This window comes from Plasmodium fragile (assembly GCF_000956335.1).
Source record: "Plasmodium fragile strain nilgiri unplaced genomic scaffold supercont1.130, whole genome shotgun sequence".
Classification (NCBI taxonomy): domain Eukaryota; phylum Apicomplexa; class Aconoidasida; order Haemosporida; family Plasmodiidae; genus Plasmodium; species Plasmodium fragile.
In genome coordinates, this window is record NW_012192710.1 from 8,157 (window position 1) to 27,251 (window position 19,095).

General features: G+C 48.6%; 4 protein-coding genes across 4 annotated transcripts; 3 read left to right on the plus strand and 1 right to left on the minus strand.

Annotated features, from left to right (window-relative positions):
* Positions 1–1,602: 1,602 nt before the first annotated feature.
* AK88_05422 (uncharacterized protein) lies at positions 1,603–7,346 on the plus strand (the record flags this gene model as incomplete). The annotated part of the gene is made up of 7 exons (XM_012483024.1): positions 1,603–1,680; positions 1,828–2,572; positions 2,788–2,853; positions 3,070–3,162; positions 3,675–4,247; positions 4,556–5,052; positions 6,720–7,346. 7 exons carry the CDS (start codon positions 1,603–1,605, stop codon positions 7,344–7,346), a joined length of 2,679 nt encoding a protein of 892 aa, XP_012338447.1.
* A 1,007-nt stretch (positions 7,347–8,353) lies between these two features.
* On the minus strand, positions 8,354–9,112 carry AK88_05423 (uncharacterized protein; the record flags this gene model as incomplete). The annotated part of the gene is made up of 1 exon (XM_012483025.1): positions 8,354–9,112. The coding sequence occupies one exon, from the start codon at positions 9,110–9,112 to the stop codon at positions 8,354–8,356; it is 759 nt and encodes a 252-aa protein (XP_012338448.1).
* Positions 9,113–11,698: 2,586 nt separating this feature from the next.
* On the plus strand, positions 11,699–16,387 carry AK88_05424 (uncharacterized protein; the record flags this gene model as incomplete). Its single annotated transcript, XM_012483026.1, has 4 exons — positions 11,699–12,578; positions 13,126–13,593; positions 14,220–15,067; positions 15,239–16,387. The coding sequence occupies 4 exons, from the start codon at positions 11,699–11,701 to the stop codon at positions 16,385–16,387; spliced, it is 3,345 nt and encodes a 1,114-aa protein (XP_012338449.1).
* A 1,242-nt stretch (positions 16,388–17,629) lies between these two features.
* On the plus strand, positions 17,630–18,983 carry AK88_05425 (uncharacterized protein; the record flags this gene model as incomplete). Its single annotated transcript, XM_012483027.1, has 3 exons — positions 17,630–17,707; positions 17,855–18,596; positions 18,835–18,983. The coding sequence occupies 3 exons, from the start codon at positions 17,630–17,632 to the stop codon at positions 18,981–18,983; spliced, it is 969 nt and encodes a 322-aa protein (XP_012338450.1).
* Between the last annotated feature and the right edge of the window lie 112 nt (positions 18,984–19,095).

Consider the following 19,095-nt stretch of genomic DNA (forward strand, 5'->3'; position numbering starts at 1 on the left):
CGCGTCGACCAACGCGGCCGCGTAAACCGCATTGTAGCCGAGTGTAAGAACGGAGGGAGAGATTGTCTCTCCGAGCAAACGCGTCGACCAACGCGGCCTGGTAAGCAGCATTCGACGACGTGGCCGAGTGTAAGAAAGGAGGGAGAGATTGTCTGTCCGAGCAAACGCGGCCGGGTAAACCGATTGTCCGAGGAAGTAGCCGAGTGTAAGAAGGAGGAGCGCTTGTCTCTCCGAGCACACGGCGTCGACCAACGCGGCCGATTGTAACCACGATTCGACGAGGTGGCCGAGTGCAAAAAGGAGGAGACATTGTCTCTCCGAGCAAACGCGTCGACCAACGCGGCCGGGTACACCGGATTGTCCGCGCGTCAGAAGGCGGGAGATTGTCTATCCGAGCAAACGTGGCCGCGTAAACCATTGTCGTCGAGTGTAAGAAGAAGGGGATTGTTTCTCCGAGCAACGTGGCCTGGTAAGCAGCAGTCGACGCGGTAGCCGAGTGTAAGAAGGAGGAGGAATGTCTCTCCGCGCAAACGCGTCGACCAACGCGGCCGCGTAAACCGCATTGTAGCCGAGTGTAAGAACGGAGGGAGAGATTGTCTCTCCGAGCAAACGCGTCGAACAACGCGGCCGAGTGTAAAACGGATTCGACCAAGTAGCCGAGTGTAAGAACGGAGGGAGACATTGTCTCTCCGAGCAAACGTGGCCTGGTAAGCAGGATTCGACGAACGCTTGTCCGAGTGTAAGAAAGCGGAGCAGATTGTCTCTCCGAGCAACGTGACACACAAGCGTTGACGGGAGAGGCGTGACGGAGCAGGTGTGACCCGGACAAGGGGCTACGGAGACGGGGTGACGTCCACGCGTTGACGGAGAAGCGGTGACGGGAGAAGGCGTTGACGGAGAAGCGTTGACGCAGAAGGCGTTGACCGGAGACGCGTGACCCGTAGAGGCATTGACGGAAGAGGCGCTGACGGAGACTTGGTTGACGCAGAACGGGGTGACGGAGACGGGGTGACGGAGAGGCGTTGACGGAGAGACGGGTGACGGAGAGAAGCGTTGACGGAGACGGCGTTGACGGAGAGGCGTTGACGGAGAACGGGGTGACCGCGACGGCAGCGACGGCAGAAGAAATTGATGTTGTTGTTATACTGCGGTTTTAGTGTACAAGGGGTTTAGTGTACGCACACAGAGAGACAGTGTGTGTGACAGGCGTTTAGTGGAGACCGGTGTAGAATGCCGTATTCATGACACGTTGTGTGTGAACGGTAGTGTAGTAGTAGTAGTTTTTTTTTTTCCTATTTTTTCCTGTCCTTTTTTTTTTTTCATTCTTTTTCTTTTCTGTTTCTTCCCTGTGCCCTCTATTTGCAATTCCTATGCACATTTTTGGTTTTGGTCCATGCTGCCTTCTATCTTTATGTGCTTATGTTTTTCTCTTTTTATGGAATATTTGATTGCAAGGCACGCAGCAGTGAAGACAGACATAGGCAGTATTAGGGACTAAAATTGGACGCACGCGCGAATTCATGTAATATAACAAGAATAAGAATACTAGTAGTCTATAGATATTTATAACGGGTACCGTATATTTCAGTGAACAGTAGTAACATGGGATCGGCAGACTTCGCGCATGCATTGGCGCAATGGGTACTCGACGCGGGGATTTACGATCAGCACAAGTATGAGGTAGGAGCATACAGGAATAGAAGAGCACAACGGGGACCTCCGTGCTACGCCTTTATTGGTACACGAGAGCTTGAAGCTCAGCGGGGCACATAGATTTCAAGTACACATGCGCATGTATATATTTCATGTGTTTCTCTTACATTGTAGGAAGCAGTGTGGAACAAGACTAAAGAGGTCATGGCGGAATTTGTGAACTACATGGATGAGCGGTTTATACTAGAGTATGCATCGAACTGTGGTAACGCAGGATGGAACCATCCCGACTTTCCTACCCACGGTGACATCTATTTTGGACAGACGGTGGGGGATAAAATTGTATGCGTACTGATGGTAGGGGCCTTATTTTTCATGAATGAGTGGACTATTAAAGAAATGACTCGACAGCCGGAAGATCCAATCAGTGAAAGCATAAGGCAGCACTTACGATGCATAATAGTACATATGTTCAGCGCCGTATTAGACGCATACGTGTGTCCGAGTGCGCGGGGCACATCCTACGCATGGAAGAGCATGCAAGGAATGCACAGTGGGACCGGAGGATGGGCCGCAGGTTTAGTACAGGAGGGCATATGTGGTAAGGAAACATTTGCGCATGGGAAGATGCGAACACTTGACTTAAATGCAGAAGTCAAAGAATGGTTAGGGCAGAATAGCAGACTACAACAGGCAATACAAAGGATGAAAGGGGATGCAGAATGCGGGACAAAGTGGGATAGCAAATGGAAACTAGAGGACATCCTGGCGCCTGGGAATACACAGGATACGCCAGGCTCGCAGATTGTTCAGATAGTCCACGACTTGAAGGCAGGACTGGGGGAAGTATTTACGCAAATCGCGACACCCCTGCAAGACACCCTGGTACAACGCGCAAGAGCACAGAAGGCACCGTTAGGTAAGGCACGGCATGTTGCGGTCCAATGAGACAGCTTCGAACGAAACAGGACGGATACGTACACAGCACACAACTACAGACAGTTTCGCAGTAACAGGGAAAGAGCAATGCGAAACACGATGGAGATATGTGAACAACGTTCGTTTCTGTATGCTTCGAATAATATAAAAAGTACATACTGACACTTCTAATTCCTATATCTGCCTTTATTGCAGCGAACGATGGCAAAAACGGGCAGACCGCCACCAAGGCGGCGACCACACCATCAAAGGCACCGACAGGTAAGGACCGAGGGGAGAAAGCACCAACACGGCCCAACACGTATTATACGGCCGCCACCGATACGACTGCGCACGGACAGGGCCGGCACCGTTACAGCCGAATATGGATACCACCACAACAACGCGCTCACGCGGAGGGAACACCAACAACGCATGCGTAACGGAGGCACAGCAGCCGGCTGCGCTGCCACACTATGCTGCCCAACTTCGCTTGAGTCGAGGTGTGCGTGTGCGGCCACGACGGAAGCGGTAGGGGCGACGAGGCCCGAGATGACGAAGATGAGGATGCAGAACAGGAGGACGCGAAGGGTAAGAAGAGTAAAGCAACAGAGTTCTACTCATACGGGCAATAAGAACACGCACAGTACGCACATGGTCGACACGCATACGGCGGCATACGCATACACGGCCTCTTACGGCCCGCATGTAAACCATACGGATGCCGCAACAAGAACGCAACGATGCCACAACACGCACACGGCAGCCACAACAGCACAGGACACGACTTCGTTGACGTTGAGCGGCGGCGGCCCCCGTGTAGAAGAGTGTGCAGCGAACGAGATAACGGCGACAACATAAACGTGTACTGCTACCATGTATCCACCTCACCGTACGCTTGCTGTCGCCGGACCCAGTTCACCGCGTACGCATTCCACCGAGTCCTACCTCGATCCACTGCGTCGACCCACTGCATCGAGCCGGCGTCTACCCTGGCGCTACCTGACCCGACCGTACCACACCACAGCGTGCCGTCCCGTCTTTCTGTACCACTTGTGTTGTTTTTTTGTATCATCTTTCTACCATATTTCTCCTTTTTGTAGCGGGGACGGACAAGAACAAAAAGAAAGAAGACAGCAGTAACGGGCAGGTAGTAACGACGACACCAGAAGTACCACCAACTAAGGTACCAGAAGTACCAAAGGCGGTTGTTCCTGAGAAGAACACACCACAGGCAGGCAGCGGACCAGATAGCAAGGGTAGGAATGATGAGGGGTTACCGGACGCCTTACCACAACCCCCATCGGCCACAGGAGGAACAGGCGGGGAAGGACAAGGACCGGGTCAGGGACCAGGACCTGGACAACCACCCCCACCTTCACCACAACAGGAAGGATCACCGCCGGGGAACAATAGTAGAAAGGAGCCACCAGCATCCGCAGCCGGCACATCGGGACCTAAGGTGGACGAGGATGGAAACAAGCACAACCCAAAGGTAGACGCGCCGACACCAGGTGAGAAAGAGAGAAAAGTAGTTGAAAGCAAGACTGCTGAAACTCTACTTGGTACTGCAGTCATAACAACTGAGATCACCACCACAACCTATGATCCCACTGGTGGAGTTGGTATGGATACTATTAATAAGTTACTGCAGGAGCAAGAGAAGAAGGAGAAAAGTAAGGCACCTGAAAAAGGAAAAGTATACACACATGTTGGAGACTGTGGGGGAAAAAAGGAAAGAAAAAATAAATAAAAAAAAGGAACTAAACAGAAAAAAAGGGCAAACAAAAAAAACATTTATATATTGCTGCAATGGGCACGCGGTGCACAAGATGGACGAGGGATGCACCGCAACCACGCGTTGCCCAATGGTCACGCAACCAACCAACGACGGACAGTGTCGTCAGCCAACCATCAGCGACCGACAAAAACATCAGGTTCGAAACTTTCTACATTTTCCCTTTTCCCCCTGATACCCATTTAGGAACTGAAGAAGCAAGCAATGAGCCGACAAAGAGTGCAGTGGTACCTGACACTAAAAGCACAGATAGCGCTGGTGATTCTTCCAAAACGAAGGCTGCAGATGGGGAAAGTAGAAATACTGAAAACACAAAAGTTGAGGATCATCAACCAGGAAGTACCGGTGTTCAGGATGCCGTCGTTGACGGCGGCAACGATGACCCCCCTCCTCTCAATCCACCCAAACCTAAACCGAACCCAGATCAATCGGGCAGTAGTGGCAGTTTCAGTGATGCTGATTTGGCGGATGGAGTTGGTGGTGGGGAACAAAAGGGAGGTGCAAGTGGTGGAGGAGGCGGTGCTGCCGTTGGTGGAAGTGGTGGACGTGGTGCAGATGCAGCCGTTACCCCTGACATCCCTTCCGTTCCGCCCGGCCTCACATGGGAAGATATTAAGCCGTACACCCCCGCGATCATTCCAGCGGTGGTTGGTATTGCGGTCATTGCCTTTTTCCTACGGAATGTAAGTGCGCAACACCACACGCTCACACACAACGCACAAATATAACCGAGTGGAAAATGGAACAACAACCATTGCCATTCGCCATTCCACTGTTGCGTCCAATGGTCGTCCGCCCCACCAAAACAAAAGGAGGCGGGGACGCTGTAACACCTGAATTTTACACTATTTGGACTACAGGACAACGAAAACAAAAGAAAAAAAGAAAACAAGAAAAAAAACCCACTAGAGACGTAAGTCCATGAATGCTGACATACGTACCATTGAGGCAACTGAGATGGGGCTTGTGCGACACCATATTAGATCCTTTCGTACATAAGTGTTTTATACATAATACTGCGCTAATATTCACATACTCCCATACTCATACTGGTCAGTGGTTTATTAATTTAAAAAAAAAAAAAAAAAAACAAGCCCTAAAAACCTTAAGCCTCCTAAAACTTCTTAACCTGCGAAACTTAAATCCTTAAGGTTGAATCCACAACTCTGAATGCTAGATACGGATTCCGGAACCTCGCAAATCATGATAGCTGAAAATCCTGAATCATAACTCCGGATTGCGGAACCTCACATTCCTGAAATCTTACAATCCCGGAAACCTGAAACACTCAGCCCACAATTTCACCCTACATGTACCCGTTATTTATATATGCCTCACACGCTTAAATTAATCAATTCGCATTTTGTCAAAGCAAAAGGAGCGGTATGCGTACACAAAACGTTGCAAACAATATGTTCACATTTATTATTTATCACTGCGCGTAATAAATCTGAGAACAATATAAATGACGACTCCCATAAATAATAAGCGGCCACGATACATATATAATGATGTGAATACGTGACAATAACAAACCCCCCCAAAACACTGATGCGAGCAAACTTTGAGCCCACGGCTATACATCGCAAACAAATTTTCGTCGTTTCCATTTGTAAAGGGGTCTAATTTATTCTGTTGTTACTATGTTCCTCACCATTATACCTAGCTTAAAAATAGTAAAGTGTTATGCCACTTGCGGAATTCCATAATCCGGTGTATACAATTTGCTCCTATTACGCCGTTAACACGGCGACATAGCGCTCATGAGCCCGTGTTAGGTTTGTGAAAAATATTTGACCCCTTTAGTCAACTTTTACGTCGTACAGCATGTATCCACAACTGGTTCTTATCCATTCCTTTCGCACGTTCCTCATGTTGTATTTGTAGCATTGTGCATAGGAATTCTTCCTTGAGATCATATGTACATACTTAGGTAAGAATAGTAAACCTCATACACAATTGATTCTATCAATATTTACTAGTGCCCAATAGGAAGAAATATTACGCGCTTAATCTATACACCTGGATGTGGAAGATCAGAATAATAGTTCCATAACTCATACATATAAACAACATATCGCCACTTCTACCATTTTCTAAACGGAAAAGAAAAAACAGAATGATGTTGCTTGTGAAATTTTCTATATTTATACTAGTCCATTTCTTATGGCAATTTGCTGACGGTGTATGCTACGAACAACTGTATTTTGGTGACTTACCACATTTATTGTGTTAAGCTGCTGACTCCTGCAACACAACTGTAAACCATCCTACCATTTATTTTCACGTTCTATATCATTCTATACTCCATAACAATCCCATATATTCCCCTTCTTTCTATTTACGTTAGGCAAGCACACTAGGTACATCCTCGGCTAATGGCACCAGCCAATTTGACATGGTACATGGAACTACCGTTGGAACGACCACCGTGTCATTGAGTGATGGAACGGATGTAGGGAAACGGGGTCAACGTAAATTCTACGAAGGTTGTGCGACGGGTAGTCCGGCGACAAACACGATGTTCGATAACATGCGGAGAAAATTACAGTCCAGGGACAAAGTAAACAAGCCACAGCACAAAAAGAAGTCAGTGCACGATGGAACTACAGGGAATAGTTGTAGAAGGGGTTTGAAGAAATGCAAACGTTGTAAAATGTGGAGAAGGGTATGGTTGGGGCTCATAGTAGTGGCCACAGTGCTGTATACATTCCTTATATCGCCCGCAGCACAAAGCATCGTGCAGACGTCGTTAATGTCGCAGGGAGCACAACTCGGTTTGTGGATGTTGATGGGCACGTATGGAGCTTTCGTACTGATTGTAATTGTGTATTGCTGCGTGCTAATATGTTTTTGCTGCTCTAAAACAGGGAAATGTTTATTGGATAAAATTTGGAAGAAGAAGGAGAAGGAGGAAGCTCCCACAGAAACGGAAAAAAACGAAGCAGAAGTAAATAAAGAATCGAAGAAGACGTGATTATTGCGTGTTTTAGTGCATAGTGAACAATAATATATTTTTGTTGCATACCTATCAGATTGATGTGTGTCATGATGTTGCATGTTCGCACCTATGATGTGGCTTATGTTGTCGTTTGTAGCATGTATCATATAGTTCCGTGTTGTACATTATAATGTTGTTTGTGCTCTTATGAATATACATAGTTTGTGTTGATGTTGTATTGTTTGTTCATATGATCATGTATTTTTTGATATTATGGAGGAGGAAACCATTTTAGAAGAAAAAAGGGGAAACGTGTCCCTATATTGCACATATATAAGGAACAATTATTTCATATCCTACATGTAACAAACACTACATGATGATTACTATGGATGCAACATGTGACAACTGTTTTCATATAATATAATATTCTTCCTTTGTTTCTTTTATTTTTCTTTATTTAACACTTCCACAACTTTGGCTCTGAATTAACATCCCCCCTTTTTCTCACTATACTTATATACACGATAAGAGCATCATGTGCTAGGTAGTATATAGCATAAACGGATATAGGGATGCAGGGCGACCTACAACATCATCTACAGTGACAGCCCCCCTGAAGGACAACAACGTATAAACACCTTCCAGCCTTGCCTCTTCCCGCAAAGCTTCTCTAAAACTTCTGTAATAGACGATCCACATATAATCCCTTTATATCCATAAATTCCGTGCACTCCACTCATGGTCGCCACGCTTCGCTGCCATCGTAACCGCCGCTCCATCCCACGCACCACTGTCACACCACTGTGACTCCGCCACCGCACACACAGACCTCGTCTACACAGTGACCGACGCTACCACTGCCGTCGTCTACACTCGTGGCCGCTGCACGGTACGTTCGTCGCTCAACCGAAGTGGGGCATACGAAGTGAGGCAGCGAAGTCGTTTGCTGCGCTGTTCCGCCGTTGTGGGTGTTGTGGCCGTTGCGCGTGTGTTGTTGTGGTGGCATCCATATTGAGCAATACGGTACGTAGCGGGTCTTATTATCTGTATGTGGCCGTGTTGGTGCTTTCTCCCCATCGGTCCTTACCTGCCTGTCCCGGTGATGCTCCAGCCGGCTCAGTAGCTGCGGGTTTTTGGGATTCTGTGCCGTGTACTTTGCCGGATTCTGCTGGTTTATCGCTCTTTACAGAGTTTGGTGCTTTTGCCACAGTATCATCATTCGCAGGACCTCTACTGGGGTCCTCTTCGCTTGGGTCTATGGATGCTCCATGTTCCCGCGCCCATTGCAGTACCTCTGTCTTTACCTGCTCAACTATGGTCTTCAGTTCTTGGCCTAGTGTCTGTATCAGTGTTTTCTCCTGTGGCTGCAGTTGTATTTTTTCATCCATGGCATGTGTACCCGCTGTGGCCGCCCCAAGTTCTTCTAATTTTTTGTTACATATGCTTTGTATTTCGGGCCGTGCAATTTTGTCAGTCACGCCTTTGTTTTTCTTTAACCATGCCTGAATCTTGTGTGCCATGTCGAATTCCTTTGTTTGTATGTTTTGAAACACTGCATGCCCACATTTACCTTTGGTTATTAAACCACCCTGTAGCCCTTTTTCCATCTGTTTCATGGTGTACCAGGCATACCATAAACCCCATTCTCCACCACATGATGATTCCTTCAGTATTTCCATATACATATTGACAATGGCACATCTCACATATTCCTTCATTTCATCATCATTACTGACCCCCATACTCCGTCCCGACATATGCCAACTTTTCTCATTCATAAAATATAATGCTCCTACCATTAGTCTGCACATAATTCTGTCTCTCGCGTATTCTACCTTTCGCGGTCTACCATCAGGATTGCTCTCGTGGTTATAATACGCATTCTCACAGTTCGCATCCCAACCTTCCGTATCCGTTTGTGTTATATGCTCTATAAATGCTTGTAACTCCGTTTCTATATCTTCCCACAGTTTGTCCTGCAATTAATATATCACATCTATATGTATGTATAGTTTACAACTTGCGCGGCCTCCTGTACACTGAATCCACCTCTGAATACATTCCTATGCACTAGGCGTGCCCGCACTATCATAACAGCGGGCACCGTCCATACTCATTCACATATGGAACGTAGCTGCTCTCCATAAACTGCCTCCCCCTTATACATAAGAAAATTAATATGCATTGCGTTTAATATCGTGCCAGTCACTCTTGGTTACCACATAACCCTTCTGGCCCATGTGTGCACCCCGCGCCCGCACGTATTCGGCCAACACCTGGGCTAGGTGCCTTCCGGACATAATAGTATTATTCTATTAGTTTTTTCTACTTTGTCCAGACCCTTTGAAATATTACTATTCTGCATATATTCAATGGTAACGCTTATAACATTCTGTGTCTTAATATGTTCATATTTTGCTAAATAATTATTGTTCCTGCATGTCTACAACAATATTTACGCGCACTGCTGATACCATAGGTACTTGTGCTCACTAGAGTGCTCCCCTATTCTATTTATGGTTGCGCTAAGGGAGAACTATATGCAAAAAAAAGAAAAAATAAAAGCATAGTATAAGAAAAAGAGAAAGAAAAAAAAAAAAGAAAAAGCAAGGAAAAAATATAAACACTACACTACCCTACACACACAACGCGTCATGAATACGTCTGTCTACACCGGTGTAGGCTAAACCGCAGTATAACAACAACATCAATTTCTTCTGCCGTCGTTGCTACCGTTGTTGCCGCGTCCTAGTAAGCATTGTCTCCGCGCAAACGCGGCCAAGTGTACAACGGATTCGACGAATTAGCCGAGTGTAAGAAAGGAGGGAGGGATTGTCTTTCCGAGCAAACGCGTAGAGCAACGCGGCCGAGTGTAACAACGATTCTACGAAGTAGCCGAGCACACGTGACCGAGTGTAAGAAGGAGGAGATTGTCTCTGCGAGCAAACGCGTCGACCAACGCGGCCGATTGTAACCACGATTCGACGAAGGATTGTCCGAGTGTAAGAACGGAGGGAGACATTGTCTCTCCCAGCAAACGCGTCGACCAACGCGGGCGCGTACACGTGTTCGACGACGTAGCCGAGTGTAAGAAAGGAGGGAGAGATTGTCTCTGCGAGCAAACGTGGCCCAATAAAGGGGATTGTCGACGCAGGATTGTCCGAGTGTAAGAAAGGAGGGAGACATTGTCTCGCCGAGCAAACGCGGACGGGTAAACGGGATTGCCACCGAGTGAACGTATTCGACGACGTAGCCGAGTGTACGACGGATTCGACGAAGTGGCCGAGGGTAAGAAATATTCGAAGAAGTAGCCGAGTGAAGAGAACGGAGGGAGACATTGTCTCTCTGAGCAAACTCGTCGAGCAACGCGGCCGATGGTAACCACGATTCGACGACGCCACGCGTGTACGACGGACGCGCTGGTCTCTCCGAGCAAACGCGGCCGAGTCAGCGGTTCAAGTACGCGGCAACGACGGCAGAACAAATTGATGTTGTTGCTCTACTGCGGAGTTTTAGGTGTACGCACAGAGAGACACAGTGTGCGTGACAGGCGTTTCGTGGAGACCGGTGTAGACAAGGGGCAAGGGGTGGTATTCATGACGCGTTGTGTGTGTACGGTAGTGTAGTAGTACTTTTTTCTATTTTTGTGTGTCTTTTTTTTTTCGTTCTTTTGTTTTCCTTTGTTGTTTACTCTAGTTTTTGTTGTTTCGCTCCTTGTTTTTTTGTTTTTTTTTATTTATTTTATTACTGTCTTATTTGTCTTTTTCTTGTTACACGTATTGATTATTTTTGTTTTTAGTGTTCCTTATTCTTAATATAAGAATAACGAGTGTACATGTAGCCAGAGATTATATGCTTTTTGTGCTACATACCCCCGTCTCTTACCGTGCACGCTGGAGTTCCCTTAGGACGAATTTTCATGTGTTGTGACTCTACAGGATTACATTGGATACGTAGACATTGTTAGTAATGCAGTAGCGAAAGATATGCAGAACGATATACGCATTCTGCAAGGCATGATCTTTTCTATGTTGTTATGCTAGGACAAGAATGGCGGGACAGTTAGCGAGTATATTGGCGAAGTATGCGAGCGCTAGGCACCTCACGATGGATACTGGGGATTTTCAGGTAATTTCCTATACATACAGGCCGAGTGCGGCTGTGTGAACACGGCAGTATATATGTGTGTACAACAGCAGCATACTACAGCGCAGCAGCATGTCGGACATGTGCGTGCTTCATATGTACCGCATACGGCACATTTACATGTAACAGCCAGGAACGGGCACATATAATTAGATGATTGAAACGGTTGGTGAATAATAGTGTGCGACCACATAGCTATATGTGCATTGTGTTAATCGCAGAGTAAGTTATGGGACGATATGCAAAGACAACTGCAGATTTTTATTCAGCATATGAACGATGACAGTGAGTACGACAATGCTATTAACTGCGGTAATGCATACTGGGAGCATCCAACAGAAGATGGGACAAGCGGGCAGTCACCAAGGCGGATGGATCGAAGCAAAGAAAGAGTTATATGCAGACTAATGACGCAAGCGATATACTTTGCGAACGCGTGGAGTAGTGCAGTAAAGGCTAACATAGAGGGGAACTCCAAGAACGATAGAGAAATTAAGGGCTTAATATGGTGTACAATAGTGGATATATACCAAGAGATACTATGGATTTATGGATGCGAAGGTCACTGGGGTACATACTATGCATGGTACACAACACAAATAATTTGGGATGAGTTAAAAACACAATTGGGGGAAAACAATTGTAAGCGCGGTAAGTATAAGGATATCAAATTAGGGTACTGGCCCATGAGGAATCAGATGAAGAGATGGTTACAAGAGAACAAACAGATGCAGGACAAACTTGAGAAGGAACAAATAAGCGATGGCTGTAAGGGAGCACAGGTAAAGCTAGAGGTCGGAACGGGAAAGGAGGAACAGCAAAAGGACAAAGACAACCACACGAAACATGAAATAAGGCAGGACGTAAAAGACATTTTGGGAGACGTGAAGAAAGAAATGGAGAAGGAGGAGGACCAATTGAGGGGGTCCACTGACCCAGCACCCCAGTACCCTGCTGTGGAAGAGGCAGAAAAAGAAAAGGATGCCGAGATAGAGCAACACATGAAGGGGAAAATCGCAGACGTGGAGGAGAAATTAAAGCCGGTAATCGCGAAGAATGCCGCTGCACAAGCAGCGGCCGCCAAAACGGCGGGGAAAACACGATCAGAGGCATCGCAAGGTAAGGACAAGTGGGAGGACGAACGAATATGGCCCAATACGGCCGGCAACGATACGTCCGTACACGAATACCGACCGTACTGCCGAATGTGGATGCCGCCACAACACAACAACGCACGCGGGGCAAATAACAACGCACGGGGGAACAGCGGTGCGCAACAGAACCCTCTTCGCTGCCCGACTTCGGTTGAGCGCTCAACGTAGAATTGCCGAGTGCAGCGGCCACGACGGGAGTGGTAGCGGCAAGGGACCGGACTGCGGTCGCGGCGACGAGATGACGGCGACAACATAAAAGTGTACTGCTACCATCCACCACGACTCAGTCGACCGAGTACGCCGTGCACCTCACCGTACGCTTGCTGCCGCCTGACCCAGTCCATCGCAGTCCACCGAGTCCACCTCGATCCATGCAGCCGACCTACCCGGCCACTACCTGATCGAACCGTGCCGTCTCTCTAACGCCGACTCGCCCCTTCTTTCTGTACCACTTGTGTCCTTTTTTTTTTTATCATCTTTCGACCACCTTTCTTCCGTTGTCCTCATTGCAGCAACGAAGCCGGACGCACCCACACCACCAGCGGCCAAGCCGGCGGCTACCAAACCAGCAACCACAACACCGGTAGAAGCAGCACCCGCAGGCAGATCAGAGGAAGCTGGGGACCCACCGCAGCCATCACCAGCACCCGTCTCACCCCAGGCAGAACCCGCAGGGCAACCAGGGGAAGTAGGGGGCCAAGGACCAGGACCTGGACAACAACCCCCACCTCCACCACCACAAACGCATAACACAAGTACGAGCAATACAGGCGCCCAGGCACCTGACAAAGGCACTGGAACCACGACACCTGAGACAGGTAAGGAAGGAGTACCTTGCAATGAGAACACGGATGGATCAAGCATACTGGGCTCGAAGCCACAAGTACAGGCCGATCCTATTGACTATAGCCTTGGCGGCCACGGCAGTGTTACTATGGTTATTGTTACCCCGCAGACCCCTAAGAAGTGCCCCGGCAATGGTAATACAGGCACAAGAGCACCCGCGTGCGCTCCAGGCACTGCATTTGGACTGAGTTCCACGCAGGACAGTGCAATCCTCCACCAACCTGCGCTGATCACTACGGGAGAGTACTTTACGTGGTCCACTGTACAAAAAAAAAGCAAAAAACAAAAAAAAACAACAGCTCCCGCAGAGAGAGGGAGAGAGACAACACGGAGCGACAGAAACCAACCGTCCAATGAGAATGCGATGCGCAGATCGACGGCCCGGCCGCGGCATGTAAACGTCGACACAGATGCAGACAGACACACACACACTGTGTGTGTGTGTTGTGTGTTGTGTGGCAAAAAGAGAGAGTCTTTTCCCCGGGGTGGCACCCTACCCTCCGTGCCATGCCCCACCGTCCGTCTCCTACCACCGTCTCCCCAACGCTTGCCGCCGTCCCCGTGGCACCCAAGGTGCCGACCGTGTAGCTGACCGACTGACCGTGTGGACAACCATCCAGCGACGGTGATGTCGTGAAAGGACGGACAACCGCAGTTACCCGACCGTGGTCCGCTGACCGCAGGACTCACCATCGGCCACCATGCATCCCAGAAACACTTCCGTTTCCTTCTATGTTCTGTTCGCTCCTTCAATTTACAGGTATCAGTGACCCTACGACTACAGAGTCCACCGAGCAGACGGTACCGGCGGCCGCACCAGCACCAGGTCAAGCTGCACAACCAGAAGCAACCCCATCATCATCACCTGCGGCAGCAGGGGGACCACCGGCTGCTCCTTCCACTGCTGCAAACACTGAGAAGGACAATGTTCAGACGACTCCATCGTTTCCTTCTTCTACGAATGCGCACGGTGCACCCGGTCCTTCCGGTCCAACAGGTGAAAACGGAGAAGCCGGTAACAGTGGTGGACGTGCCGGCGCCGACGGCGGCAATGATGACCCCCCTCCTCTCAATCCAACCAAACCTAAACCGAATCCGAACCCAGATCAATCGGGTAGTAGTGGCGGCACGAGCGGCGACGCCCAGATACCAGGTAGTGCACCTTCTGCTGGTACTCAGGGGGGTGCAGGAGGACAAACCAGTGCTGGAGCTGGGGGTGGCGGCGGAGGAGGAGCTGAAGGAACCCCTGGTATAAGTGGTGAAGCCAACGGGTCTGTCCCAGGTGCTGGAGGCATTGTGCCTGGTGTCCCTGGACTGGGCGGCGTACCGGGCGTCCGTACCCCCGCTTCTCCGGAAACGGTTCCCCCGGGCCCTGCGCGTCCCTCAGGGGGAACAGGGTCCTCCTCGGGACCAGTCTCTGGGACTGAGGCCAAAGACTCGGGAACATTGGACACGGGGAAGAATGATGATAAACGGCAGACGGATGATCCTGGCATCCTCCCCATTCCTGAAGTCCCCGTATGGAATTGGGATGACCTTATCAAATATGTACCCGCGCTCATTCCAGCGGTTGTTGGTATTGGGCTCATTGCGTTGTTCCTCTGGAAAGTAAGTATATATGGCAATCACGGAATCCCGCATGTGCAGGATGTTCATACCTCAGAACATCCCTACCGGCTCCAATACATGATCGTTTGAACCAATATACTCCTACACCCGTATTCATTCCTTTTATGCTACCGTGCCCACCCTCCTCTTTACCCCCCTTTTTGTGCTTAGTATTTTGCGTACCTCGACAAACGACGACGCACCTATCGAACCGTTCGTGACGTGCCGTCACCGCCACTCGACGAAGAAATATTGCAACACCTACAACGCGGCGAGCCGCCACCCGATTACGGTCACACGATGATTAGGGATAGGCAACCTGCGTCTGCTGCCGAACGCCGCGGACAACGCCCACCCCGCGTGCATAAGCGCACGATCATCGAACTACATCTAGAAGTGCTCAACGAATGTGAAGCGGCCGAGTGGGAAAACGTCAAAGACGACTATTTGCAGATACTCGTTGACGCGTTTATTCGGGGCACCCACGGGCATAGTAGTTCCCCGGATGCTCCTATCACAAACCAGGATTTATCACGGAACAATGTTTCCTCCACCGTCGATCCACCCACGGACATCGACGGAACGGATCCATGTCCACCTAACGAAGATGATCCATGGAGTTGTATGGAAACCATACAGTTAGCAACGGCCCGTTCTCCACCTAACGAAGATAACCCCGATCCATGGAGTTGTATGGAAACTATAGAATTGGCCACGGACCGTTGTCCACCACATGACTCCGTCCTCTGTCCACTTCGTGCGGATGCGAATTCGGCCCCCGATCACAATCACTGGATCCCTTGGATTGACCGCAACAAGCACCTTTTGCGGGAGTGCACGACGCAGCCGTGGTTTTTGCAATTAAAAGCGGAATGGAAACAATATCTGCGCGAGCACATTGCGGCAAACGAAGTATCCGGGCAGCGTGCCCTCGGTGAGCACAGAAGTACTGCATGTGTGGAAATGAAAACAGATGCCTGGAAACAGTGGGTCGAACAGCAACATCGGCAAAAGAATGTAGATAGGCAGGAGGCGTGGTTCAAGCATTTGTTGCATAATGTAGAGGAGGAAACAGTACGGGGAAAAGGCGAAGTACCTGCAGTGGACACAGACGTAGAAGTGGAAAAAGTAATGGCAGCACAACACATGCTAAGAGTGAGAGATATACCACGGACGCAACTGCATCAGCCACCTCATATGAACACACCGTTAACCGCTAAAATATGGATACTGATCCTGGCATTAGTCATAGAACAGTGCGAAGTCGAACGCAGTTTGCAGGAGAAGGAGTTATATGTGGATGCCCTATTGCAACTGTGACATTAGTATGACGGCGCATATGCATGCGACATAACGCATGCTGACCGTAGACCACTTTTACTTCATTATGTGATATACATCATATATTTCGGGTTTGCATTATTCTATACCGTCTCTTTTTTTGTTCTGCTCTGTTCTGCTTACTTGTGCTTTTGTTTTTTTTTGTTTGTTGTTATGTAGTCCACTTCTTTTAACATGACCATAGCCACAGGTGCGTACCGGTTACATGCATATAAAATGTAGATTTAAATGAATAATAGAACGGGGTACAATTCTCCTTTATGGGACATTCATTATTAAAAGATGCGCACGTGCATTCTAAGGGCACAGTGCAGAACTCATATAGAACGCGACTACGCATTCGAGTCTAAGGACAGCTTGTCTGTCCGAGCAGCGTGACCGAGCACACGTGGCCGCGTAACCTGCATTGTAGCCGAGTGTAAGCAGGTACACATTGTTTCTCCGAGCAAACGCGTCGAACAACGCGGACGCGTAAGAAGCTTCGAGGAAGGGGTTCGAGGAAGTAGCCGAGTGTAAGCAGGAGGCGCCATTGTCTCTCCGAGCAAGCGCGGCCGGGTAAAGCGCATTGTAGCCGAGTGTAAGACCGATTCGACGAAGTAGCCGAGTGTAAGAAGGTACACATTGTCTCTGCGAGCGACTGTGGCCGGGTAAACGGGATTGTCCGCGCGTACGCAGGCGGGAGATTGTCTCTCCGAGCAAACGTGGCTGAGTATAAGACCGATTCGACGACGTAGCCGCGGCAGGCACGGCGGCAACAACGGCAGAAGAAATTGATGTTCTTGTTCGTTTTTAGGTGTACGCACACAGAGACACAGTGTGTGTGCAGGCGTTTAGTGGAGACCGGTGTACAAAGGGGGGGGTGTATATTCATGACGGTGCTGCGTGTGTACGGTAGTGTACTGTACCTTTTTCTATTTTTGTCTGTCTTTTTTTTTTCGTTCTTTTGTTTTCTTTTCTGTTTCTTCCCTGTGCCCTGTATTTGCAATTCCTATGCACATTTTGTGTTTTTGTACATTCTTCCTTCTATGTTTGTGTGCTTCATTTTTTATCTTTTTATGGAATATTTGATTGCACGGCCCGCAGCCGTGCACACACAAAGGAGCAGCATTATCGACTACCAGTGGACGCAACAGCGAATTCATGTAATATAAAAAGAATACGAATAATAGTAATGTATAGGTATTTCGAGCGGTACCCTGTATTTCAGTGCATGGTAACAATATGGGAACAGTAGATTTGGCGAATGCATTGGTGCAATGGGTACTCGCCGCCGGGATTGAGGATCAGGACCAGTATGAGGTAGGCACATACATGCATAGAACAGCAACACGGCGCGTGCAGTGCTACGGTTTTATTGGTACACGAGAGAATGACGCGTAACGGGGCACATAGCATTCAAGCACACATGCGCATGTACATATTTCCTGTGTTTCTCTTACATTGTAGGACATGGTGTGGAACAAGACTAAAGAGGTCATGGCGGAATTTGTGGACTACATGGAGCGCGACGATATAACACTGTATGCATCGAATTGTGATAACAAAGGATGGGAGCACCAGAACTACCCCGCCGGTGTGCGCGGAGTAGGACAAACGGTGGGCGATAAAATTGTATGCGTACTGATGGTAGGGGCCTTATTTTTCATGAATGGGTGGACTAGTACAGAAAGTACTCGACAGCGGGAAGATGACACCAGTGAAAGAATAAGGGCGCACTTGCTATGTGCAATAGTACATATGTTCAGTCAAGTATTACACGAATCCGTGTGCAGGAGTAGGTGGGGAATATTTTATGCATGGTACTCAATGGAACAAATGGACACTGGGCCAGGAAGTTTTCCGGCAGGTTTAATAAAGAAGGGAACATGTGGTAGAAACATATCTTCGGATGTACAAATAAGGGACCTTGAGTTAAATGCGGAAGTAAAGAAATGGTTAGGGCAAAATAGTACACTCAAAAAGGCAATAACGAGAGTACAAGGACATGCACTGTGCACGACGCGCTGGCAGGACGCATGGAGCATAGACGAAATCCTAGGGAATGGCACTATACAGGATACGCAAGGGCTGCCGATTGCTCCGATAGTCCATGAATTGAAGGAAGGAATCAACGAACTATTTACGGAAATCGGGAAACAGGCAGCGGACAGCATAGAAAAAAGGGAACAGGTGAAGAAAGCGCAGTTAGGTAAGGCAGGGCACCTTGGGGCAGAATTAGACAGATTAGAACATAGCAGAACGGATAAGTAAAGGGACGAGAAGGAAAAAGAAAAGGGAAAAGAACGAAGGAATATTGCGACGTAAATAGGAAAGAGCAACGCGCAACAAGATGCAGATATGTGAACAACGTTCATTCCTGTGTCCTTGCAAGAACACAAAAAGTACATACTAACCCTTGTAATTCCCATTTTTGCCCTTTATTGCAGAGAAGGATGACAAGAACGGACAGGAACGCGCCTCCAATGCAGCAACACAAGCGCCAGCAAAACCGGTAGCACCGACAGCAAAGGAAACACCACAGGGACCGACAGGTAAGGACCGATGGGGAGAAAGCACGAATACGTACGAATACTGACCGTAATGCCGAATGTGGATGCCGCCATCACCACAACAACAACGCACACGCGGGGGGGAACAACAACACGCACGCGGGCGGAAAAGCACTGCACTTCGCATGAGCGATGAGT